Genomic DNA, 24,146 nt, shown 5'->3' with positions numbered 1-24,146 from the left:
AGAGAGATGGGTTTTTCAGAGGAGGCAGGTGATCTGATTGCAGGACAAGGAGCTGATGGAGTTTGGGATTATCTCCCAGGTGTTTGCTAGGGTGACTGTCAGGATGGCGTACCTTTAATGAGCACGGGTGGAATTGGCAGAAGACTGGGAATTCAGTTGGGACACGGTGACTCGGAGATTCTCATGAGACGTCCAAGTGGAGATGGAGGTGTGGGTCTGGGAGTTGCTGGCATGGGGATGTAATTGAAGCCATGGGAATGACCCAGCCTGAGGGCTGAGTGAGCTCCTCCCAGAAGGCTGAGGATAGAACCAGGGGAGCTATTCCTGGGCAACCCTCCTGCCAGGCAAGCACCACATTTTGATGGCTCAGCCCCTGCCACCTCATTACCTCTTGGCCTGCCTGCCCTCAGCTTTGTCTGCACAGTGCCATACTCAGGAGCTCAGCCGAAGAGAATGGGTTTGACAGCTAGCTAGCTCCAGGTCCTGGGTGGTCAAACAGCCCTGGTGCTCTGGAAAGCAGCAATGATTCTCCATCTTTTTCCAAACCAAAGGACAAACTAGGACCCCTTCTCTGCAGCCTGAAGTAGTAAGCCAAAGGGTCCCACCACTGCCTTCAGAAGATGGTCAGCATTTTCTGTCTCCTGGCCAGCATTGCCTGGCCAGAAGTGTGCAGTGGGCAGCAGTGGTCTCTTTGGCCTTTCCTGGCCTCCCAAGGCAGTGGTTCCTAGTTAGGTCCCAGCAAGTACACTTCACAGTTCCCAGGCCTGGTGTGCTTTTCATAAATCGCTATGCCTGGATATCCTTTCTCCTTCATGTCTGCCCCCTCATTTTCCTTCTGAAAACCTCCTCCCAAGCCCAATTCACATGTTTCCTTCTTTGCAGTCTTCCTCAGGTAATATCTTCCGCTGTGCTACGGCTGCACCTCGCACGTCTCTCTGGTCTGCCTTTTATCATTCTCTACTCGTTCAGAAACTTCCTGCACAGCTACTGTCTGCCCTGCCCAGTCTAGAGGCCAAGATACAACACAGAAGCGGGTAGTTCTGATATCCTATAACTAGCGATCATGGTCATTATCTGTTTATACATCAACCTCCTCCCCGGTACCCCTCCTCCACCTCCCAGACTTAACTACAGTCCATCAAAAACACAGCTTCCACCAAGAACCATCCACCCACTACCCACCTGGGGAGACAGGTAAAGCTGGGTATTTTTTTGCTCCCTCATACAATTTCTGGACCATGACTCACTCTCTCTCTCTCTCTCTCTCTCATGTCCTAACCCTTGCTTCTTTGAAACCAACCCCTGGCTGTGTCATCTGCAACCTCCCACCACCACTCCTCTTCATCCACTGAAGACTGTCTCCTGTCCTTCTTCCCTTACCTTGACCATCATTCATTCACTCTCCTACCAGTCCTCTTAGTTCCTTGCGCCGTTGCCCTTCCTTTACACCCTCTCAGAAAAACCAGTCCTGGGTTCGACCCCAGCCTGCCTCTCCCCTTCTACACCTTGAGGAAGGCACTGGAATGAATCTATCTGTGGCACCCAGGCCGAGTGGTCTCCCGAGTGCCTGAGCCCCCACTTTGCTGCTCTCTAGTCTTCTGGCTCCTCGTCACTTCCATTCTCCCCAGCCCCTTTGTCAGACCTCCATTCTGCTCCAACTGCCAGGCTCTTCCCACCCCCACCTTATTTTTTGGCAGATAACCTTACTTACTGTTTCAACAAGGATTAAAAGCCAAGTGGACAGGCACTCTTTCAGTGTCTTACCACCCCACCTGCAGACTTCCTTGTCATGAGGGAAGAGTTAGCCCTTTTCCTACCTAAGGCCTGTGCAGTCCTTCCTGCCTCCTCAGTCTAACACCAGCTTCCTGCTTTGTGGCTCCAGCCTCTCTGGGCTGTTTCCCGTCAGCAGTTCACTGTGCCCAGTACTCTCTTTTTTGAAAGAAGACTGTCCTTTGAGCATACAACCTCACACTACCCCAGTCTCTTTCCTCTTCACAGAAAAACGTCATCTGCATTTACTCTGCAATTGTCAGCTCACTGCAAATTGTCTTCCACCTCCACTGCTCCACAGAGCCACCAATGAGTTCTCTGTTGCCAAATCATTCTCTCCTGTTCCATCTTCTTTTCCACTAGGCAACATCTCACACTTTGTTCTCCTTTTCAAACACTGTTTTCTTTGGCTCCTCCAACTTTAGCCAAGTGGGGGTGGGGAAAGGGCAATGGGGAGGCCACATTCTCCACATTTCTCACTTCTTCTCTGCCCTCTGTCCTGTCTCCTTTGTGAGCGCCTCTTCCTCTGCCTGGCCCTCCCCCTTGAGGACAGGTCCCTGGGAAAGAGCCATCTAGATAGTATTGCCTCCCAGGTCATTATGTCCACCTATTTCCTCCCTGCGCTTCATGGTGACATCTGCTGCTGGGCACCTCCTCACACATGTCCTGCAGGTACCCAGACTCAGCATATACCAAACTGAGCTTGTCATCTTTGTCCAAAGAGCCCGCTTTTCCTTCTCAGTTGTCTGTCTAGTTAACGGCACTACCATCCACCCAGTTGCCTGAACCAGAACCCCAGGTGCCATCTGGGAGGACTACATCATGGTGATGGAGAGCAGCGGGCCTTGGAATTGGACCCCAGTTTGAAACCTGGCTCTGCCACATTTGCTGTATGACCTTGGGCAAATCACTTAACTTCTAAGCCTCAGTTTCTTCCTCCATAAAATGAGAATAACCGTAGAACCTAATTCAAGGCTTTTGCAAGAATAAAATGGAGTGATGCACAGAAAGGTTGGGCAGAGTGAACGCTTGGTCATTGTAGCTGCTGCAGCAGCAGTAGTGGTTGTTGATGTTGATTTCATGACTCATCTCACTCTCTCTCCCCACCCGTAACCAAAAGTTTTGGCTGTGCTACCTCCCAAGTAGCTCACACCCTACTGCCACTCCTTAAAAAGCCTTCCATGGCTGAACATTGCCCTTAGGGTCAAATCCAGGCTCAAGCATGGCCTGCAGGGCTCTTGAGGATCCAGCCCCTGCTGTGCTCTCCAGCTTCATCTCTCAGTCTGCCCCTATCGCCTTCCTGCCCACTCCCCCCCACCAGAAGAAATCTGTGCTCCAGCTGTCCCTCTGAATGTTTGCATTCCCTAAATATTTCGCCTGTTCCCATTTCCCAGCCTTTCTATTTCCTTTTGTCTAGAAAGTGCTTGTCTCACACTTCCCAGGATAATCCTGTTCACCCTTCAGTGCTCAGTGAGATACTGCCTTCTCTGGCAACCACCTCCTGATGGCCCAGTCTGGGTTCCCAGAGCACTCTGTGCTTTTTTTCCCTGTACCTCTTGTCACTGGCACTCAGAATTAAACAGCCTGTTTGCATGTCCGTCTTCCCTGGCAGATTCAAGTCAGTGAGCAGAGACTGTCTCACGCATGGCTGAATTCCCAGTGCCTCATAGAATCACAAGTCAAAAAATGATTGTCAAAGGATATTGAAAAACATAAGAACTTCTGAAGATCACCCCTGGGTGTGCTTTCCCAACTCTGCCTCTTAATTAGCATGTAATCTAGGGCCAGTTCCTTATTCTTTCCAAAGATGAGTTTCCTCATCTGTAAATTGAGGATAATGACACAGCAAGGGCAGTTGTGAGGATTAAGTGAGACAACATGGGGAAGTACCAGGCTCATGGTACATAGCAGAAAATGCGTGGTTCTGTGCTTTCTCCTTCTCTCGCTACCAAATTATACATGATTCCACGTCACTCCCTCTACACCAGTAGTTTTCAGTCTTTTGTAGAGCAACAAAACTCTTTTCTGCAGTTGAAATCTTCCATGGAACCTCAATTCCTAACGAATAAAAGCAAAGCTGTTGTGGTGCAGAGGAGGAGCAGAGTGAAGGGCCTTCCAGTTCTTTGTCCATCCCCATGGCCTCAGAGCTCTGTAGCATTGAACTCCACCGCACACAGCTGCTCTAGACTGTTTCTCTTCCTCACCTGAGTACCATATTGCCAAGGTACAGCCTTATTAGTGCCCAGGGAAAGGGGCACACACCCACTCAGGTGTCCTCATAATGACCCTCTGACGTATATAGGTTGGCAGTTTTTCTCCCAAATTTGCAAATGGAGATTTTAAGGTTCAGGGAGAATAAGTGATTTGTCCAAGGTCCCACAGTTGTGGTCCTAGTCAGCTGTGGAGCTAGTATTTTAAGAGAATAAATGACCCTGGGGCACAGGGTCACCTGTTAAGTTGACATTGAGGTGGTCACAAGACCTCTTTTCTCGCTTTACTCATCCTGTTTCTCCCTCTCCATTCCCAAATCAGCCTGAAATAGGTGAAATGGTGAAATCATCTGGCTCCTAGCACACCACTACCACTTTGTTCCCGTTGGCTTTTTTTTTTTTTTTTTTTTTTTTTTTTTGCGGCCTTTTGCAGCCTCTCACTGTTGTGGCCTCTCCCGTTGCGGAGCACAGGCTCCGGACGCGCAGGCTCAGCGACCATGGCTCATGGGCCCAGCCGCTCCGCGGCAAGTGGGATCTTCCCGGACCGGGACACGAACCCGCGTCCCCTGCATCGGCAGGCGGACTCTCAACCACTGCGCCACCAGGGAAGCCCCCCATTGGCTTTTGACAACTGTCTCCCATCTCCCTCTAAAGGCCTCCTTAGCCTGCTGGTGCCTTGAGGTTAGGCAGAGGGGTGAGCTGACTCAGCCCACAGACATGTTTTCGCTCTCCAGATCTGACTCTTGTCAGTGCTGAATGGCAGGGTCCAGCCTTCCTCAGCCTCCTGGTCCTCACCTGGGCAAAGGGGCTGCTTTTACATCTTGCTGTGGGGGCCCCATGTAGCTGTCTGTTGTATGCCACTGGGCATGCTTTAGGCATGGCCTTGATTGCCCGAGGCCAACTAAGCACTGAGTGGCCTTCCTGTGGGAACTTGGCCCTCTCCAATAGCCTCCCTTATGCGACATCAGGAGGGCACACACATTCCCAGCCACCCAGAGCAGTCTGATCCACCATGGTAGTCTCACAACCCCACATCTTCCTTCTTGAAAGACCTACCTGATGTCATGGCTTTTTTTCCCCTACCACCTGCAGAATTGGAGAGAATGCCTCTGTAGCAGCCATCTTCCATAATGCATCCCCACGTTGGTCTTCACTCCAGAATTATTGTCCCCATTTTGCAGATGAGTCCACTGAGACTCAGCAAGTGAGTGAGTTGTTAAAGCTTATGCCTGGGAGGCAGATCCTATCCCTTTTGAGTCCTAGCCGCCTTAGCTTTTTTAGGCCCTAGAACTGCTACTGGGGCCCTGGATGAACAAGATGTAAAAACCCTATCCTCTGTGGGTATAACTGCCTCCATCCCCAGGACATGTACCTATCTGATTGCATTTCATCCTCATTACTGCAGGGTGAGCAGGCCAGGATTGCCAGGCCCTGCCTCTAGCCAGTTAGTGGCAAAGCTGGGCCAGAGGCAGACATGTCAGGTGTCGCATTGTGCCTGGCAGCTGCCAAGGCCCTGCGGAAACTGCCTCTTGTATTGGCAGGAAAAGGAGAAGGCCCAGTTGGCAGCAGAAGCTCTAAAGCAGGCAAATCGTAGTGTTTCTGGAAGCCGGGAGCTGAGGCCTACCAAGGAGAGGCTCTTGGAGTGGCCCAATCAGGAGCTGGATCGGGTCAACAGCTTTCTGAGCAGCCGTCTACAGGAGATCAAGAACACTGTCAAGGACTCCATCTGCGCCAGCTTCAGTGTGTGTGAGCTCAGCATGAACAGCAACGTCTTCACTAAAGAGGGGGCTGCTGAGCCAGAGCCTCAGAGTCTAGCCCCCTCAAACCTCAATGGCTCCTCAGAGCAACGGCCTGACATTAACCTTGACCTGTCCCCTTTGACTTTGGGCTCCCCTCAGAACCATATGTTACATGCTCCAGGCGAGCCAGCCCCACCATGGGCAGAAATGAGAAGTCTCCACCCACCATGGACAGAGGTGAGGGGCCCCCCTCCTGGTATCATCCCTGAGAATGGGCTAGTGAGGAGACTCAACACCGTGCCCAACCTGTCCCGGGTGATCTGGGTCAAGACACCCAAGCCAGGTAACCCTAGCTCTGAGGAGCTAAGTGTAAAGGAGGTCCCTGGTTGCAAGCAGGAGCTGCCTGAGCCTGTGGCCTCAGGTGGCAAGCCACGGAAGGGCAAGAGACAGGGTAGTCAGGCCAAGAAGAGCAAGGTGAGCCCAGCTCCCCAGTCCCCAGCCTGCCTTGAGACTCCCAGTGCCAAGAGCCAGACCCCCAGCCCCAAGCAGCCAAGCAAGGCCCCAGAGCCTCCCAGAGTGGACAGCTGTGCCGAGGCTGGAAAAGGGAGCCAGGGGACCCGACCAGGACCAGGCTGGGCTAGCAGCCCCAAAGCTGACAAGGAGAAGGGCAGCTCCTGGCAAAACTGGCCAGGTGAAGCCAAGGCACAGCCTCTGGAGCAGGAGTCTGTGCAGCCCCCAGGCCCAGCAAGGCCACAGAGCTTGCCACAGGGCAAGGCCCGCAGCCGCCGGAGCCGCAACAAGCAGGAGAAGTCAGCCTCCTCCTTGGGTGAGTGCACCAGGAACTGAGTGGCTGACCCCCGACCCAGCCAGGCCATGGGGTGGAGGGCAGTCCTCACGTGTGAGCAGCATTGCCCCAAAAGCATGACCCAGACGCCTGGCTGTGAGCACTGAGCCCTCCTGGCTGTGTCTTCCTAGACGATGTGTTCCTGCCCAAGGACATGGATGGGGTGGAGATGGATGAGACTGACCGGGAGGTGGAGTATTTCAAGAGGTAGGTATGAGGCTGCCTGCTCTCCCGCTGACGGTGGACTCCGGGCCCCCCCCCCCCGACACACACACACACACTCAAGCCTCAGAAAGGCCTCACCCTCAACCATGTGCCCTTGGAGAGCTTGTCCAGCCCCTCCTGGCTCTCTCCCACCAGCCTATCTGCTGGGACACAGGATGATTTGGCAGGACAGGTCATCTGGGAAGGTGTAAGGGACAGGGAGCAGGAGGCATGTCAGACCCCAAGAACAAGGGCTTTCTCCAGTTTTATTCACCTGCACTTCCTCTGCTCTGCCTGGGATGAGTTTGGGGGGCAGAGGCAAATCAAACACAGTCCATCTAGGTGGGGAGAGAGAGCCATAAACATACAATCCGGTGATAAGTGCTGTTTGAGGAGTAAGGGCATGGGGCTAGGGCCTAGGAATGGCCAAGATGAGAGGTGGGGTGGCCAGGGCAGCCCTCCCAAAAAAGGTGGTAACCAGGCTGAAACCTGAGGAATAGGAATGAGTGGGCCAAGTAAAATGAAAACAGTTTGAGGGCAGAAGAAACACATTATCCTTGAAGGAACAGAAGGCATCTCAGTATAGCTAGAGTAAAATACAGGGTGAGGAGGGAGGCTGTATCCTAAGGCATTGTCACTCTCTTTACACATTGTCCCCTGGGCCTGTGGGCATCTCATCCAGGAAGCCCCATACTGCTAGACCCCAACACCTGGGAGCCAGAGGGGTTGTGCAGAGCTGACCTGGTTTCTTTAGTGACCATGATACACACGTCTAGAAGAGGGTCCAATGGAGAGAGGAGGGAACCTCTGATTGTGCTTCTCTGGCATCTCCCGAACCTAACAGGTTCTGTTTGGATTCTGCAAAGCAAACGCGTCAGAAAGTTGCCGTGAACTGGACCAACTTCAGCCTCAAGAAAACCACTCCCAGCACAGCTCAGTGAGGTATAGAGACCCCCTTCAAGTGTTGCATGCACCCCCTCTTCCCATGCTGTGCCACCTTTTGTGCCTCTGCCAGGCCATTTCATGCTCTGGGGCATAGAGAGTTGGACTAGGTGCTCGGCTGGCCACATCTCTTCTCCTGAGAGCCCTCCTGCTTGTGTTCCTGAAGGGCCCTTCCAGCCCTGCTATCTCCTGGGGTATCACTGCCAGGCTTCTACTTCCCTCACCAGCTGCCTCCCAAAGTGTCCAGGAGGCCATGGGCCTCAGAGGGCTGCCCCTATGCCTGACATTATCAGCCTGAGGGTTGAATCTCGTTTGCCTGGCCTGGCTTCTCCACGCAGGCTACCAGGGTGCTTCCGAGTTGAAGCCATGCGAAAAGGACACAGCCCCAGGGGAACAGTGACAGGGCAGCCATGCTAGACCAAGGCCTTGGAAGTCAGTTAGGCATAGGTGGACCCTTTTCCCCAAACAGGACAGATTCCATGAGGAAATTGGTAGTGAAACCGCCTCCTGGAAGAAGAGCTTGGCCCCCACCTGGGCTCTGGCCTCCTCTCCCAGTCACCTGCAAGGGTCCTTTTGTCTGAAATATTGACATATCAGATGATGTTCCAGGCTGAAAACTGAGAAGGCAGTGGTGGGCTGGGAACCAAGGGCAAAAGAGATGGCTGTCTGGCAGGCCTTGGTCCTGGGCTTGGGGCTTAATGGCTATGCAGTGCCATAGTTCACCCTAAGATGCGTCCCTGGGGTCAGGCCTTTTCTGGCTGGCAACCACACAGCTGCCTTCAAGGCAACAGGAAGCTGGGACAAGTGGGCTGAGCTCAGGGACCCCCCAGGAGGATGTCCTCACCTGTCCTCTTCCTCCTCTTTCCAGTGCCAGGGAAACAGACTTCTGGACCCTGGGCTGGGTCCCCGAGTCCTGTTTTGGGTGAGGATCCCCCCACCCTTGGCACTGACCTCAGCTTCCCAGGGGCAGCCTTCAGGGCTGGGCTCCCTATGGCACCTTTGTACTACCCCAGAGTCAGGACTGTCCTCAGACTCACCTCATCCCCTCTGCTCTGTGGGCCTGGGCTTCCTGATCCTTTGCCAGACTGATACACCCATGCCCCCAGGAGCTTCTGCTAGGGCTGGGTTGCCCTCCTGCCTTTCTTCACTTCTACAAGAACCAGGAGCTACAAGGACCCCAGGCACCTTCATCTGTTGCCCTTCATGAGAGAAAACGGGTCACACCTCCTCCCACAGCCCAATGCCCCTGTCATCTAGGAAACCTCATCCAGCCATAATCTTCTCCCACTCCCTCTTGGCTGATCTCTTTCTCAAGACAGGGGATGCTCCCCTCCGGTGAATGCTCTCCTCTGACCTTCTCCACCCTCCTCATAGCGTGATTGTGAGCCCCAAGTGCGTTAAGAAAGCAGTGCTGGCACAGACTCGGGACCCAGCCCGGGCCATGTACCTGGAGCCTGAGGCAGGAGTCTTGAGTGCATAGGTGGCCTCTTCACTGTCAACAGGAGCGCAATGCCAGAGGCTGGCCTCTTATTCCACCCTGGCCTACAGCAGAGCGTTGTGGGCTCCTCGAGTGTTGTCCACTTTCCTTGAGATTTAGGATGATGTTCACTGGGGCCGGGGCTCTGTCCCCCAACTGTGACTTAAACTTCATCCCCTGCTGGAGGTGATCGTCTGTTCCGTGTTTTCAGCCCAGGGGACAAAAATAGTAGGCAGCTGTTCCTGCCTCCGTGGGCACCTGTGGAGACTCAGAGCCAGCATGGGGAGGCTAGGGTGGGAGCCATTGCTCACCATGTGGCCATGCTCTTCTGTTTTCTCAGCCCCTGCCAGATCAAGCTTCTTCAGGGTGTCCTGAGACCTTGACCGCCAGCTGAAGGTCTACACCTTTTTCCTTCACATCGCCACCCACCTGCCCAAGACCCTCCTTGCCATCCCGGACCAACCAAAAGCTGAATAGATGCCGTGTGTGCTGGGGCCCCTCAGGACCTCTGCAGAACCGCTTCCTGGTGCTACGCAGCCTCCACGTTCAGAGCCCGGGGGCTGGGCTGGCCTTTGAGTTTGGGGGCTGATGGTACTGCTGGCCCAACACTGCTTTCTTTGTGTTTGGTATTTTGTTTTTGTTTTACTTGTTTTTTCAATTCTTTTTGATACTGTGAAGATCTTTCCTGCCGAAAGATAAAGCAACATTTGGACACAGAGTTGGTATGTTGGTGGTTTGCTTGTCTGGGTGGGGAGTGAGGGTGAAGGATGTACTCAGAAGCATTGGAGTCCTTCTTAGTCATTAACCTTCTTGAGCATATGCTACCTGTCAACAGGTTGGCATCGTTTCTGCTTAATTCTCGAAGCAATGCTAAGTGGGACTGTTATTCCATTTTACAGATGTGGAAATTAAAGCTCAGACAAGTTCAGTTTGACCAACTAGGATTAGAGCATAGGCCTGTATGCCAGCAGCATCTGTGCCATTTCACCCATTGGGAGGACTCTGGTATGGAAACCCTGAGCAACCCCTTCCCCACACTGTCTTAGTTTCCCTCCCTCCAAGATGGGTGAGTTGGAGGGGTGCAACTTGATCTCTGTGCAGCTGATTTGAGAAGGTATCAGGGGAAGGCTTGAGGACTTTGTGAACTGTGCATCTATAGCCTGGACGATTGGAGTTGTCAGGGGAAGTTGATGGTAAATGGAGTTTTTATAAATTGGATTTGACTTTACAATGGGAATGGACGTGCAGCCTAAGTAGTTGAGAGTTAGGAGAGTAATGAACTATCTCATCCCCCCCTCCCCACCGTGGATCTGGTTTGTGAATTCAGATTTTAATATAATAGTTTGCTAGAAATGCCTCACACACACTTTTGTCCCGAATCCTTGCCATTTTCCTACTATAACCAACTCTTAGCCTGAGCTCAATGTGTGGAGCGACAGTGGTAGTGGCGATGCAGTCACTAAGAGCCCTTTGTGGAGTGTTGGGAGCAGAATCGGAAACCAGTCCCTCCTTCCTCCCAGGTTGAACACATATATTCTCTCTCTCTCTCTGTCTCTCTCTCTGTCTCTCTCTCTGTCTCTCTCTCCACCCCCCCACCCCAATACAAGCGCTTCCTCTTCCAAAGAGGTAAAACAGCATTAACCATGGGCTCACAGTTCCTGGTCCCTTGGCCAATCCCCAAGGAAGTGTGGACGCTTCTGTGAAACTTTTCTTTGTGTATTCATTACCTGTGCTCCTCTCTCCCTTCAGCTCTTACACTAGGCTCCTGCCTTGCAATTGAATTCTCACAACTATCTAAAATTCTGCTTCATCATTTCAAAGTTGCAGGTCTGATCAAGCAGCCACTTTACATACAGAGAAAGAAGACTTTTGAGAATGGCATTGAGGGCCCTCTAAGCCCGGCCCCTGCCTCTGGCACACTCTTTCCACACCTGCTGACCTCAGTCTCCAGCTAGGCCTGGCACCCTCAGGGCTTCTGACTTTTGCTCACTTGTTTCCCTCTTCCCAGTTAACACTTTGTTCATGAATTCCACCATAACTTTCACATCCCTTTCTTTCAACTGAGAAGCCACTTTTACTGTGAGAATCAAGTTTGCCCTGCGTTTATGCTAATTCCAAAAGTGGTACCTTTTGTGTCTTAGAGGTTTCTTAATCTCAAGACCAGTTATCTATGTTTGTCTCCTCACCTAATCTGTAAGGTCCTCACAAGCCAGGTTTGTGTCTTGTTCATCTTTTATCTGCTTTGACACTATGCACAATGCCCAGCACATACTCATGTTTAATATGTGAAGGAAGAAAACAGCACTGACCCATCACTCCTCTTTAAAAGTTCCCAGTGAAGTTGAAATCACCCTGACAGTCTCGGCCCTGCATGCTCTGGGTCTACCTCAAAGCCTTAGCTCTGACTACCCAACCCCACACGGGCCACGTGATCACTTTGTTCCCTGGGAACTTGCACATGGCCAGAACTTCAATCCTGCTAGACCCTCTATCAGGAAGCCTCTCCCTCTCTTGCATTCCCAGCTCTGAGATTCCACACTTCCTTGTAACTTCAGATGCAGGTCTCCTCGAAGCCTTCTCTGGTTCCCCAGTCACTTTCTGAGCTCTGTTACAGCATTTACATTATAATCTTTTACATACATATACAGGCCCTCAGTTAAAACCCACCGTCATCATTTTGTTTATCCCTCACCACTCTGAACATAGGTGTCTCACACAGATGAGAACACCAGTCAGAGCGGCAGCGTGTGTTGAGTCACTTTCTCAAGCCCCGCCCTGCCCTCCTGGGCCCGCGCCGGTTAATGGGGGCGGGATAGAGAGCGGGGCGGGATCCCAGCTGGCTGGGTCCCACCGCTCCCCGGCCAGGAGAGGGCGCAGTGTCCGCCGGCGGGGGCGTGCCGGGTGACGTCACTCCCTGGGCGAGGCTGGGGACCCAGCACACCGCCGTCTTCGGGATCAGCAGTCCCCACGACTCAACCCGACTCGGTTTGCGCCTTCAGCGCGTGCTCCAAGTCCTCCAGCGTCCCACAATGCCTTGACTGACGCTTTCGCCCTCAGACCTGGCAACAGCTGCGTAGCCGCCCACAGGGGGCGGAGACGCCACACCGCAAGACAGGGGCTCAGGAGAAAATTTGTCCCTCTGCGCGATCCGGCACTTAGAGGTCGTTGCTAGGCGCCGACGTCCGCTTCTTCACATCTGATTGGATCTCATCGTAGGCGAGGCGGGGGGGCGGGGGTTTTTACCGCGGTGCGCATGCGTGCAGCAGAGGATGGAGGAATCGGAACCCGAGCGGAAGGTGGGAGCCAGGCGGGGGTCCGCGCGGGTGGCGAGCGATCGTGAAGTGGGGGGCGGGGGTCCGGGTCTGACTCGTGTGTATCTGCAGCGGGCTCGCACCGACGAGGCGACTGCCACAGGAAGCCGCTCCGAGGCAGACGATGAGGACGACGAGGACTACGTGCCGTACGTGCCGTTGCGACAGCGCCGGCAACTGCTGGTGAGGGCCCCGGCTCGAGGGTGGAACGAGGGCAGGAGATGGGGGTTTGGTGGTGGGATGGGGGGTGGTCCCCGGTCTGCGGAGTGAGGTGTCAGTACACGGGAGCGTGGTCCCCAGGCAAACGAGGAACTGGCGACCTGATCTGAGGAGTGGGGCAGCTGTGCGCCTCGGGGCACAGAACCCTGTCCCAAAAGCCAGGATCCTGACTCAGGCCCCTGGGCCCGATGCCCCACTGTGCGTTGGGCTCGGCTCTGAGGGGCACTGGTGGAACCTCAGCTCCAGAAGCTGCTGCAGCGAAGACGCAAGGGAGCTGCGGAAGAGGAGCAGCAGGACAGCGGCAGCGAGGCGCGGGGAGATGAGGACGACATCCCGTTGGGCCCTCAGTCCAACGTCAGCCTCCTGGATCAGCACCAGCACCTCAAAGAGAAGGCTGAAGGTGGGCTGGGCAGCAGGCGGGAGGCTCAGCTTTGTGCACCGCTTTGGTGTCTCTCTGACACCTTCTGCTTGTTTGGTCAGCCCGCAAGGAGTCTGCCAAAGAGAAGCAACTAAAGGAAGAAGAGAAGATCCTGGAGAGTGTGGCTGAGGGTCGAGGTATGGCTGTAGCTAGGGCAGAGAGGAGGTGGACTGAGCCTCCTCCCCCAGTCCTAGGCATGTTATATTTCAAAGGGCCTGGCCTCTGGGAAGCAGGAACCAGCCCTGAGCCACATCTGTTTCCTCAGCCTTGATGTCAGTGAAGGAGATGGCTAAGGGAATCACGTATGACGATCCAATCAAAACTAGGTATGTCTTTTCAGTCTGGAAAGTCAGTCACTCTTACTTCAGACAGTATGTGGTGGAGACTGGCGGGAACACCCCAAAGCCAGCTGTGCCCAGGGGCTCTCTTGACTCTTGCCACCCACCCACAGTTGGACACCACCCCGTTACGTCCTGAGCATGTCTGAAGAGCGGCATGAGCGTGTACGGAAGAAGTACCACATCTTGGTGGAAGGAGATGGTATCCCACCACCCATCAAGAGCTTCAAGGAAATGAAATTTCCTGCAGGTGCCTGGGAGCTGGGAGCAACACCACATTTTGATAGGGAAACATCTGCAAGGTTGCAGCCTAGCCCTCACCAAGCCCAGCAACTGCGGCATTGGGTCTAGTCAGTGGGGATGAGGGATTTGAGAAGGAGAGATTTGTCTTTATTCTCCTTTTTCAGTTGTTGCAACTGTTCATATTTACCAATTTCTGTCATTAGGGAGCTTTGGTGGGCAAGTGATGACGGCCTTAAACAGACCTGGGTGTGAATCCTGCCTCTGCTTAACCTAGAGGCCTTGGACAAGTCTGTGTGTTTGTTTTTCTTTCTTTTTTTTTTTTCTGGGTCTTAGTTTCATCATTTGTAACGTGAAGGACGTAGTGCCAACTTTTTGGCTTTGGGGGCTTGTTGAAGTACCTATGAGACACAAGGATGATGCCAGTGTTGTTTTCTGTAGCCATCCTGAGAGGCCTGAAGAAGAAGGGCATCCACCACCCGACACCCATTCAGATCCAGGGAATTCCCACCATGTGAGTGTGAACCTGGTGGCCCTGGGGAGGAGTGGTTGCTAGATGAGAAGCAGTCCCTGTATTCCACTGAACCTGACCCTCAGGCCTCTCTTCTCTCAACAGTCTGTCTGGCCGTGACATGATAGGCATAGCCTTCACGGGTTCAGGCAAGACACTGGTGTTCACTTTGCCAGTCATCATGTTCTGCCTGGAGCAAGAGAAGAGGCTACCTTTCTCTAAGCGTGAAGGGCCCTATGGACTCATTATCTGCCCCTCGGTAAGATAGCCTGGCCTGGAGGGCAGGGTGCAGATGGGGCCACCTTCTGGTGCCAGCCACTGCCCCTGTACCTGCAGCGGGAGCTGGCCCGGCAGACCCACGGCATCCTGGAGTATTACTGCCGCCTGCTGCAGGAGGACAGCTCTCCACTCCTGCGCTGTGCTCTCTGCATCGGGGGCATGTCCGTCAAAGAGCAGATGGAGACCATCCGACAGTGAGTATAGGCACCCCCGCCCCAAGGGCTTCCCCAAAGTCCCTACCTAGACAAGCTAAAGGACCCTTTGCTTTAGCCACTCGACAGATCCTTGCGGAGGCCTCTCATGGGCCCAGCCCTCAACGAGCCCCAGTCTAATGGGGAGGTTGGTTGGGGTGGGACAGAGGGATGCGGTGAGGTGCTGTGGGAACACAGCAGATGGAACGGGGGCATCTGGGAGGTCAAAGAGTCGGAGCATTCCAGGCAGAAGGCAAAGAGGTGGGGGCCCCGGGGTGTCCAGGAAGGTCAGGGTTGTTCAGTGTGACCCATTGAGGAGGCTGAGGCTCTGGGGCATGGCTGGACCTGTGCCCTTTCCACACAGTGCAGTTCCCAACAGACATCACTAGATGTCCAGGGTTACAGACAGACCAAACCCAGCTCCTGTTTCATAGGCATTGCTAGTCAGGGAGGTTGCAGACATGGAAAAGATGAGTTCATTGTACTACGAAAGTGAGCCTTTGAGGTCTACAAAGGGAGCTGTGGGAGCACAGGCTGAGCCCTATCTGAAGATTTAGGACTGTCCTCCTGGGGGCAAGAGGAGTGACCTGGGGGAAGGGTGTGTGGGGCCGAGGTGACCACATGGCTTGGGTAGAGTGGTGGTCGAGAAGGTTGCAGCGCTCTCCAGGAGAGCCTTGGGTCGTCCATAGAGCAAGGTGGTGGCAGTGACAAGGAGCGTCAGGTGAGGAGAGATAGGAAAGAGGCTGGAGGGCAGAACAAGGTGGAGTGCCAGCCTCTAGGTAGGGCTTAGCAGGTGGCCCTGCTGTCAGTGTCCCTCCTTGGTCCCCAGTGGTGTGCACATGATGGTGGCCACCCCTGGGCGCCTCATGGATCTGCTACAGAAGAAGATGGTCAGCCTGGATATCTGTCGTTACCTGGCCCTGGACGAGGCTGACCGCATGATCGACATGGGTTTCGAGGGTGACATCCGTACCATCTTCTCCTACTTCAAGGTGCCCATCCCCACCTGGCCGGGACGATCCTGCCACCTTCCCCCTACACACCACATTCAACTCTGGAGGGCCCTAAGGCCCTGTGCTGCCTACCCACTGTCCCAGCCCCTCAGGCTCCCCAGGCCCCACGTGCCCTCAGCCCCAGCCTTCTTCTTCCTTAGGGCCAGCGACAGACTCTACTCTTTAGTGCCACCATGCCTAAGAAGATTCAGAACTTTGCCAAGAGCGCCCTGGTAAAGCCTGTCACGATCAATGTGGGGCGTGCTGGGGCTGCCAGCCTGGATGTCATCCAGGTGGGCAAGCACTCCTGATGGGCAGTCTCACCTGTGAGGGCTGGATCTGGCGAGGCTCGCTTAGTTGATGGGGAGCCGGGTTGGGGGCCACCTTGTGGGCACTAGGGGTTTCATTCACAGCCACAGCCCTTAGCAGGAAGCCTTCTCATGGTACCCAGCCCTTGGCAAGAGGCTCTCTGGTCACCTCCTAGCCGGGACTGGGGGCCCATCCTCTGTGGCAGGGCCATGGCTGGTGAGCCTGTTCTCAGGACCACCTAACCTGATCCTGGTGGTGGCAGGAAGTGGAATATGTGAAGGAGGAAGCCAAGATGGTGTACCTGCTTGAGTGCCTGCAGAAGACACCGCCGCCCGTGAGTGCTGCCAGCCAGGCTAGCCCAGGGGCAGCATGCTGGCGGAAGGTTGCGGGGGTGCCCAGGAGGCAGCCCCTGTGACTGGAGTTAGCTTTCCTGGACAGGTGCTCATCTTTGCGGAGAAGAAAGCAGATGTGGACGCCATCCATGAGTACCTGCTCCTCAAGGGGGTCGAGGCTGTGGCCATCCATGGGGGCAAAGGTTAGCGTGGCACGTGCATAGGCATGGACCCCGCTGCCATAGCAGCCCCTCATCTTATCCCTTCCCCTACCTGGCCGGCCTGCCGCTACTCCCCAGACTCTTGCTGTCGCTCTAATAGCTCCTGCCTGACCCTTCCCAGACCAAGAGGAACGGACCAAGGCCATCGAGGCATTCCGGGAGGGCAAGAAGGATGTCCTAGTGGCCACAGACGTAGCCTCCAAGGGCTTGGACTTCCCTGCCATCCAGCACGTCATCAATTATGACATGCCTGAGGAGATCGAGAACTATGGTGGGCTGTTCGGGGGGCTGGGGTTGTGGCCTAGGCCCCAGCCCCTGGGCAGTGGGCCAGATGCTCTGTTCCCTCTCTCTACAGTGCACCGTATCGGCCGCACTGGGCGCTCAGGAAACACAGGCATTGCCACCACCTTCATCAACAAGGCCTGTGGTGAGTCTGCCACCAGGGCCACCTTTGGCTGTCCCCCGGGTCCTCCACCTATGACCAGCCAGGTCCTGGCTACAGGGCCCAGGGCTGGACCTGATGGTTCCCTGCCACCCCCACAGATGAGTCGGTGCTGATGGATCTCAAAGCCCTGCTGCTGGAGGCCAAGCAGAAGGTTCCACCCGTGCTGCAAGTACTGCACTGCGGGGACGAGTCCATGCTGGACATTGGAGGTGACACGGGGTGGGAAACACTAGTCCAATGGGGGCGTGACGGGAACACCACGGAACGAGTCCATTCTGCCCCTCAGTGGTCTGGGGGTCTGATGGGGGCCCAGGGTCTGGGGCACAGAGCCTGGCCCCATCACCATGCTGACCCTCCTCCCCCACCCACCGCTACCCCATTCCCCCAGGAGAGCGTGGCTGTGCCTTCTGTGGGGGCCTGGGCCATCGGATCACCGACTGCCCCAAACTCGAGGCTATGCAGACGAAGCAGGTTAGCAACATCGGCCGCAAGGACTACCTGGCCCACAGCTCCATGGACTTCTGAGCTGGCTGTCATCCCTCTTTCTCTCCAAGGGGCCTCCGTCCCTGGGGCTCCAGCCACCTCCCACACACCCCTGCCCCGTGGGCAAGAAGCCAGCATCCTCGGCCCAGCTGGCCTGGGTTGGGCCAGGCTGGACCTGGCTGCCTGTTCCCTGTGCCCCCCAGAATTACTATTTTTGCTCCTCTTTACCCCAGCTGCCATTAAAACACCAGCCTTTTTGGTCTCAGCCTCTGTGTTTTGCCTTCTCTGCCCTGTGCTTCCTGGGCAGGCCTCACCCTCTGACCTCCAGAGCCCCTCTCAGGTAGGGCCTTGGCATCTCCCACCACTACTGCCACACCTGCTGGTACTCAGTTGTGGAAGGAGCTGCCTACCCAGGTTGCCCTCTGGGGGCTTAGGGTATTTCCTCTAGTCTACCTGGATTTATGACTCAGAGAAGAACCACATAGATGGACCAAGGGGAAATGGTTGGTTGGGTCTACTGGTCTTTCTGGTTGGCTGTTATAATCTCCAGCCCTGCCCCAGCCTCCCTCTTCCTGTCACTGTGTAAAGGTCCTGGGGCTTCTCCTAAGGCCCTTTAGGAGGAGACTTCCTGCCTCAGGCCCCTTGCCCACACAGGCTCCCAGTAGGGAACCCTGTGATCTGTCTGCCAAGGGGGCAGCAGATGCCACAGGACTGCCACTCAGGCCACAAGCACCCACTGACCCAGCTCTGTGCCCAGGTATCTGCTGGGCTCAGGACACAAATGAGCCAGGCAGATGCCCTCTGAGGAGTTCACAGGTGAGTGGGACAGACAGATCAGCCATGAATAAATGTGGGCAGTGGTCACGGGACTGCTGGCAAACGGGCCAGGATTTCAGCATCTTGCAAGGGGTAGACAGAAAGAGCACTGGTGATAGCTCCTCTGTCCAGGCACTTCATGTGCAAAGCCACATGCTTATCCCAGCAGGACAGCAGTTGCTCAAGCCATGTTTGTCACTTGATGTGTGGCCTAGGGCAAGTTACTTAACGTTTCTGAGCCTTGATTTCCTCATCGCTGAAATGGCAATGAGCATGCAAAGGACATGGTGTCTGAGGCTGCCAGAGCTCAGGGCTGCTTGGGCCACAGTGGGCACAAAGCCAGGTGAATGAGGCCCTTGGAAAAGATTTCCTGCCCGAGAAGCTACACACCCCACATGTGACCCCCAAGCAGTATTCAGCCTGTTTACACATTCCTTCCCAGAGGTGGCACTGAATAAATGAAATGAGGCTGTCCTCAGGATTCAGATTCATATGCAGAGCTCCCATACTGGCCTCCAGGAAGACAAGACTGAAACAGGACTCTAGCAAGAAGCAGAGCTTAAAAAGCCTGTGAGCTCTCCAGGGAACCCGCTGGGGGCGTGCCACCCACGCTCACGTGGCTGGGGCCGTGCCATGAGGGTGGGGCCTTTGTGCTTTCAGACAGCGTGGGGTGGTCTGGGGAGGCCTCCCAGAGGAAGAAGTCCCAGAGCCCTGAGCAGCACGGTGAGAGGTGCCCTGAAGGGGCCAGGCTGGGGGAGGTGGAGGCCAGAATACCCAGCACCCTGAATGCTGGGCCAAGGAGTCCAAGCTAAACCTAAGGGCACTGGGAGCCAGGAAGCATTTAGGGAGGGGAGAGACAGGTTGGTTTGGGGTTAGAGAGGGCCCGGTGGGCCCAGGCGGGGACGTGGTTCAAAGGGGAGATGCCAAAGCTGGCAATGGATAGGGGCTGTGAAGATGGAGAGGAGCAAGTGAACATTAGAACTATTTCCAGAGTAAAGACAAGCAGACCAACCAGGACTCCAAGGGGGAAAACAAGGAATTTGCCAGTCTGGCTAGAGAAAGGTCCTGGGGTAGGGACCAGGCTGTGGGAATGGCAGGCCCCAGGGTACACAACAGCCCCAGGATGGGGGAGGGGTAGGAGCTCCTGATTCAGGAGCCAGCCTGCGGTCAGAGGCTCACACCCAGCTGACCCAGGCAGGCACGGGTCATCTGCCCTCAGGTGGTCCAAGGCCCCTGCCTGGCACTAGTGGGTACCTTGGGCCAGCTGGAACCCCAAGGAAGGAATATGTGATGCCCTTCACCCCCATCCTAGCTCCTTTTCCGAAGACAGGGCTCCCCTCCCCCAACCCTGCAGCTGCCTCTCTGGACAGAGGGAGGGGGAAGTGGCCAGAAGGGGAAGTGTGAGGAGTTCCCCTCCGGCCCGTCACCAGTCTCCTCAGGCCCTCGGAGCGGCGGCCATGGCCATGGAGCCTCTGGAGACACCCATCAAGGACGGCATCCTCTACCAGCAGCACATCAAGTTTGGCAAGGTGGGGACCCTGGCTGCCAGGCAGCTGCCTAGGACAGATGGTGGGCCTCTGCCCCAGCCTTGGACAGCCCACCAGAACCTGGGAGAATGGGGGTAGGAGTCCAGGTGGGGAATCCAACCCAGGTGTGGGGAAGTGGAACAGAGCCCCATTCTCAGCCTGAGCAGGCTGGGCTGAGTGGGCCTTTTCGAGACCCTGCCTCATTTACAGATGGGAAGCCAAGAGCGGGGAGCCAAGAATGGAACCCTTGGGGCAGGGCAGAGCTGTGAGGCTGGTTAATCCAACTGCCTTCCATCCCATCTACTAGTGGCACTGTGGCCCCTCAAGAGGGCTGGAGGCTGAGCTGGAGGAGCCCCCAAAAGTGGAGCTCCATCCTGCAGAAGAGGGCTCAGCTCCTCCCAGCCCTGTCCTGGGGTAGCAGGCCCTGCACACCCACAGCTCAGCTGCAGCTGCTGCCCAGGCAGATAAACCGTCTGTTTCCTTTGCTCGACGCTATTTGCATGTTTCCTTCCTTGCCATCATGAGACTGAGGCCTCCCTCCCGCCCCAGCCCTTGTTCCGTGGCCCAATTGACCTTTGCTTTACAGGGGGTGGGTGCACCAACAAAGGAGTAGTGTCAGGTGGTCTGCTCTGGCCACTAGATACTTTACAGACATTGCCCAGTAGAAGCCCCAGCCCCGTGTTCTCATAATCTTTTGAGAGACGAGGATCCTAGTGCTTATGGGGGGGTCACAGTTAGGAAAGCGTGGGGTGGATTTGAAGCTAGGGCTGACCGACTCCAAGCACAGACGCTTCCTGCTGCCGGGCTGGCTCTGGCAAGGCATCCTCTGTGGCCTGAAGAGCTGCGAGGCAGAGGCCAGCCTAGGTGGCCAGGAGTGTTTGCTAAGTGGCTTGTGCTAGGCTGAGCTGCAGGGAGAACTGCCACCCGAGGGTCATCTCCCCCATCTTCATCTCCTGCAGAAGTCCTGGAGGAAGGTATGGGGTCTACTGTATGCAGGAGGCCCATCAGGCGTGGCACGGCTAGAGAGCTGGGAGGTCCGGGATGGTGGCCTGGGGCCAACAGGTGACAGGTCTGTGGGGCCTGGCCGGCGAGGAGAGCGGCGGGTCATCCGCCTGGCTGACTGCGTATCCGTGCTGCCGGCTGACGGTGAGAGCTGCCCACGGGACACTGGTGCCTTCCTGCTCACCACCACGGAGCGAAGCCACCTGCTGGCCGCACAGCACCGCCAGTCTTGGATGGCCCCCATTTGCCAGCTGGCCTTCCCGGTGAGCACAGAGTGGGCGGATAAGGCATCCAGGGGCCAGCCGGGGAGACCAGTTCACTCACACCTTGTTCATCTCCATGCTCATTCACATCTCATCACTCAGCAAGCACCTGCCAAGCACCTAGAAGCCTGGGAAACAGCCCAGAAGCCCACAGAACAAATCTCAGATGGCCATGCATGCTATGGAGAAAATGAGAGGCTGGGTGGGAGCAGGAGTGAGTAGGGGGATGTTAGGATGGTCCAGGAAGGCTTCTCAGGAGAGGAGAGTGCGCCTGAATCCTTGAGGAAAAATAACCCACCAGGCAAAGATCTGAGGAAAGAGTGTCCTAAACACAGGTCTGAGGAGTCCCCTGAACTAAGGGAGCAGCATGGGCAAGGGCCCAGGGAAAAGCTTGATGTTCAAGCAGCAGAAAGACCAGTGTGGCTGGAAGGTAAGGAGTGAGAGGGGGCCCAGGAAGCGGCAACAGTGGAGAGTCCGGTGGGAGCCAGCTGAAACTGCCTTGGGCCACATGTGGAGTTTGGGATTTTATTCTGAGTGTGAGGAGAAGCCTTTGGGGAGTTGGACACAGAAGCTGAGAGTTTTAAAGCTTTACAGGATCCGTGATGGACCAAAAGGAAATGAGTGGCAGTTCCTCAAAAACTAAACATAGAGTTAACATATGACCCAGCAATTCTCCTAGGTGTATACCCAAGAGAACTGAAACAGGTGTTAAAACAAAACTTGTACGAGAATCTTTAGAGCAGCATTGTTCACAGTAGCCCAAAGATGCAAACAACGCAAATGTCCATCAACTGATGAATGGATAAACCAAATGCAGTCTATCCATACAACAGAACATTACTTGGCCATAAAAAGGAATGAAGCACTGATACATGCTACAACATGGATGGACCTTGAAAACACGCTAAGTCAGAGAAGCTAGACACTAAGGGCCACACATTATATGATTCCATTAATGTGAAATACAGAAGAGACAAATCCATAGTGACAGAAAGCAGCTTAAGGGTTGCCAGGGAATGGGGAGAGGGGGGAATGGGAAGTGACAGTTAATGGGTACGGGGCTTCCATTTGGAATGATGATAAAATTCTGAATCATACACTTTAAAACGGTTAAAATGGTAAATTTTATGTTGTATATTTTACCACGATTCTTATAATTAAAAAAAAAAAGAAATAAACAGGAGCAAGGAGACCAGTGGAAAGCCATTGCATTTGACCCTGGCCATGGTACCATGGGCCAAGGTGGTCATGATGGAGAGCTCAGGGTCAGAGCCCAAAGGACATGGTGGGAGATGGGGAAAGAGGCCAGAGATGGGAGGAACAAGTGGCCATTCACTCGTGGGTCCCACCCTTGAAGCTCCCACCCCTTTACTGCTCCAAGCTGTCAGGGACACACACAGGCCGGCCCAGTCGCTGGCCAACCTCAAGGGCAATGGACAGCCTCGTTTGTGCCCTCTGCTTTATAGCACTCAGCACCCTCAAGGGGGAGCCGGTGGGGATTGCAGGTGGGGAAATAGGCTCAGAAGGGTGTCCAGGGTCTTGCAGTGTGTCAGGGGCAGAACTGGGACTGGCACTCAAGTCTCTGGGTGCCCTTGCTTGTCATGAACCCCAGAGAAAGGATGTGGGAAGAGGAGTGGATGGGACACTAACCTCTGACCTTGTCCCATTCCCCAGGGCACAGGGGAGAGCTCCCAAGGATCAGGGGAAGCAGAGGCTCCCAAGAAGGGCCTGGTCCAGATGGAGGAGAACTCCATCTACTCCTCCTGGCAGGAAGGTGAGTCGAGGAGGTACAGGGGCAGCCTCAGCCCTAGCACAAACAGGGCTGGGATCTTTCCGGGACGCCCGGGGGCTGTGCTTGTGGCCCTCACGGTGCCGTGCCTGCAGTGGGCGAGTTTCCAGTGGTGGTACAGAGGACGGAGGCAGCCGCCCGCTGCCAGCTGAAGGGGCCCTACCTCCTGCTGCTGGGCCAGGACTCCATCCAGCTGAACGAGCCCGCTAGCCCCCAGGCGCTCTACACCTGGCCCTACCGATTCCTGCGCAAGTTCGGCTCCGACAAGGTGAGGTGCTGGGCGGCCGCCCCACTGGTCCCGCAGGGAAGGGTAGCGGTTGGCGGGCGGCCCCTCAGCCGCTGACTCCCCGTGCCGCCCGTGCCCAGGGCGTGTTCTCCTTTGAAGCCGGCCGCCGCTGCGACTCGGGCGAGGGCCTCTTCGCCTTCATCAGCCCCCGCTCCCGCGACCTATGCGGGGCCGTAGCCGCCGCCATCGCCCGCCAGCGGGAGCGGCTCCCGGAGACGGCGGGGCCCCAGCCCTGCCCCCTGCCGCGGGCCACCTCCCTGCCCTCGTTGGAGCCTCCGGGGGAGCTGCGGGAGGTGCCCCCGGGGCCCGAGGCGCCCGGCTCCCGGAGGGCGCGCGCGGCCGAGCCCGGGCCCCAGAGCCTGCCCCCTCTGCTGGGCCCCGCAGCCCCGGACGAGCCGGCGCCCGCGCTCTACGCGTCGGTGTGCAAGCGGGCCAGCCGGCTTCCGGACGCCGCCGAGCACCTGTACGAGAACCTGTGCGTGCTGGACGCCGGCCCAGCGCCCGACGTCGGCTGTCCGGAGCAGGAGGGCCCGGGCGGCCGCAGCTCCCTGGCCAGCCGCATCTACCACAATAGCCAGGACCTGGGCTGGCCCGGCGCGGCCCATGACAGCAGCCTGGAGGCCCAGTACCGGCGGCTGCTGGAGCTGGAGCTGGCCGACAACGGCGACGAGGCCGGGGGCTCCGCCCCCGCCGGCGCCCACTTGGGCTTCAAGGCCAAGCTGGTGACGCTGCTGAGCCGCGAGCGCAGGAAGGGACCGGCTCCCTGCGATAGGCCCTGACCGAGTATCGTGGCGGCTGGAGGAGAGGAAGGCTCTCTCCCTGGGACAAGAGGGCGGGGGAACAATGGACGTCTGCAGACACACCCCCACACTCACTCTAGCCTGGAGGGACAAGGCAGACAGCCTGGGGAGGACCCCTCGGGTGCCCTGCCGGCCCCCAGTGTATAGTGTACAGATTTGCTGGTAATAAAGCCTTTTAGTTCTCCTCTC

General features: G+C 55.9%; 3 protein-coding genes across 5 annotated transcripts in view; all 3 read left to right on the top strand.

Moving 5' to 3' along the window:
* Nucleotides 1-9,904, top strand: part of FAM193B (family with sequence similarity 193 member B) — a 31,933-nt gene extending 22,029 nt beyond the window's left edge. For both annotated transcript variants that reach the window (XM_065874039.1, XM_065874038.1), the window contains 4 exons: nucleotides 5,522-6,545; nucleotides 6,695-6,770; nucleotides 7,612-7,709; nucleotides 9,527-9,904. In XM_065874039.1, the coding sequence (XP_065730111.1) occupies nucleotides 5,522-6,545; nucleotides 6,695-6,770; nucleotides 7,612-7,708 (1,197 nt within the window). In that variant the 3' untranslated portion in view covers nucleotide 7,709; nucleotides 9,527-9,904. The remainder of the gene's footprint in view (nucleotides 1-5,521; nucleotides 6,546-6,694; nucleotides 6,771-7,611; nucleotides 7,710-9,526) is intronic.
* Nucleotides 9,905-12,429: 2,525 nt separating this feature from the next.
* DDX41 (DEAD-box helicase 41) lies at nucleotides 12,430-17,740 on the top strand. Its single transcript, XM_065873462.1, has 17 exons — nucleotides 12,430-12,482; nucleotides 12,570-12,680; nucleotides 12,957-13,116; nucleotides 13,197-13,271; nucleotides 13,400-13,460; nucleotides 13,586-13,722; nucleotides 14,154-14,226; nucleotides 14,329-14,482; nucleotides 14,560-14,696; nucleotides 15,523-15,685; nucleotides 15,847-15,978; nucleotides 16,257-16,328; nucleotides 16,433-16,529; nucleotides 16,669-16,818; nucleotides 16,903-16,974; nucleotides 17,091-17,201; nucleotides 17,381-17,740. The coding sequence occupies exons 1-17, from the start codon at nucleotides 12,456-12,458 to the stop codon at nucleotides 17,515-17,517; spliced, it is 1,869 nt and encodes a 622-aa protein (XP_065729534.1). The 5' UTR covers nucleotides 12,430-12,455; the 3' UTR covers nucleotides 17,518-17,740.
* A 1,976-nt stretch (nucleotides 17,741-19,716) lies between these two features.
* DOK3 (docking protein 3) lies at nucleotides 19,717-24,146 on the top strand. Of its 2 annotated transcripts, none has more exons than XM_065874997.1 (5): nucleotides 19,717-19,820; nucleotides 20,777-21,082; nucleotides 22,757-22,856; nucleotides 22,967-23,139; nucleotides 23,238-24,146. In XM_065874997.1, exons 1-5 carry the CDS (start codon nucleotides 19,749-19,751, stop codon nucleotides 23,934-23,936), a joined length of 1,350 nt encoding a protein of 449 aa, XP_065731069.1. In that variant the 5' UTR covers nucleotides 19,717-19,748; the 3' UTR covers nucleotides 23,937-24,146. The 2 variants fall into 2 exon arrangements, with proteins under 2 accessions (XP_065731069.1, XP_065731070.1); XM_065874998.1 differs by having other exon boundaries at nucleotides 19,755-19,820; nucleotides 20,780-21,082; nucleotides 23,238-23,936.

This window comes from Phocoena phocoena, chromosome 3 (assembly GCF_963924675.1).
Source record: "Phocoena phocoena chromosome 3, mPhoPho1.1, whole genome shotgun sequence".
NCBI classification, from domain to species: Eukaryota; Metazoa; Chordata; class Mammalia; order Artiodactyla; family Phocoenidae; genus Phocoena; species Phocoena phocoena.
The sequence above is the reverse complement of the archived record's forward strand: the minus strand, read 5'-3'. Positions and strand labels throughout refer to the sequence as shown.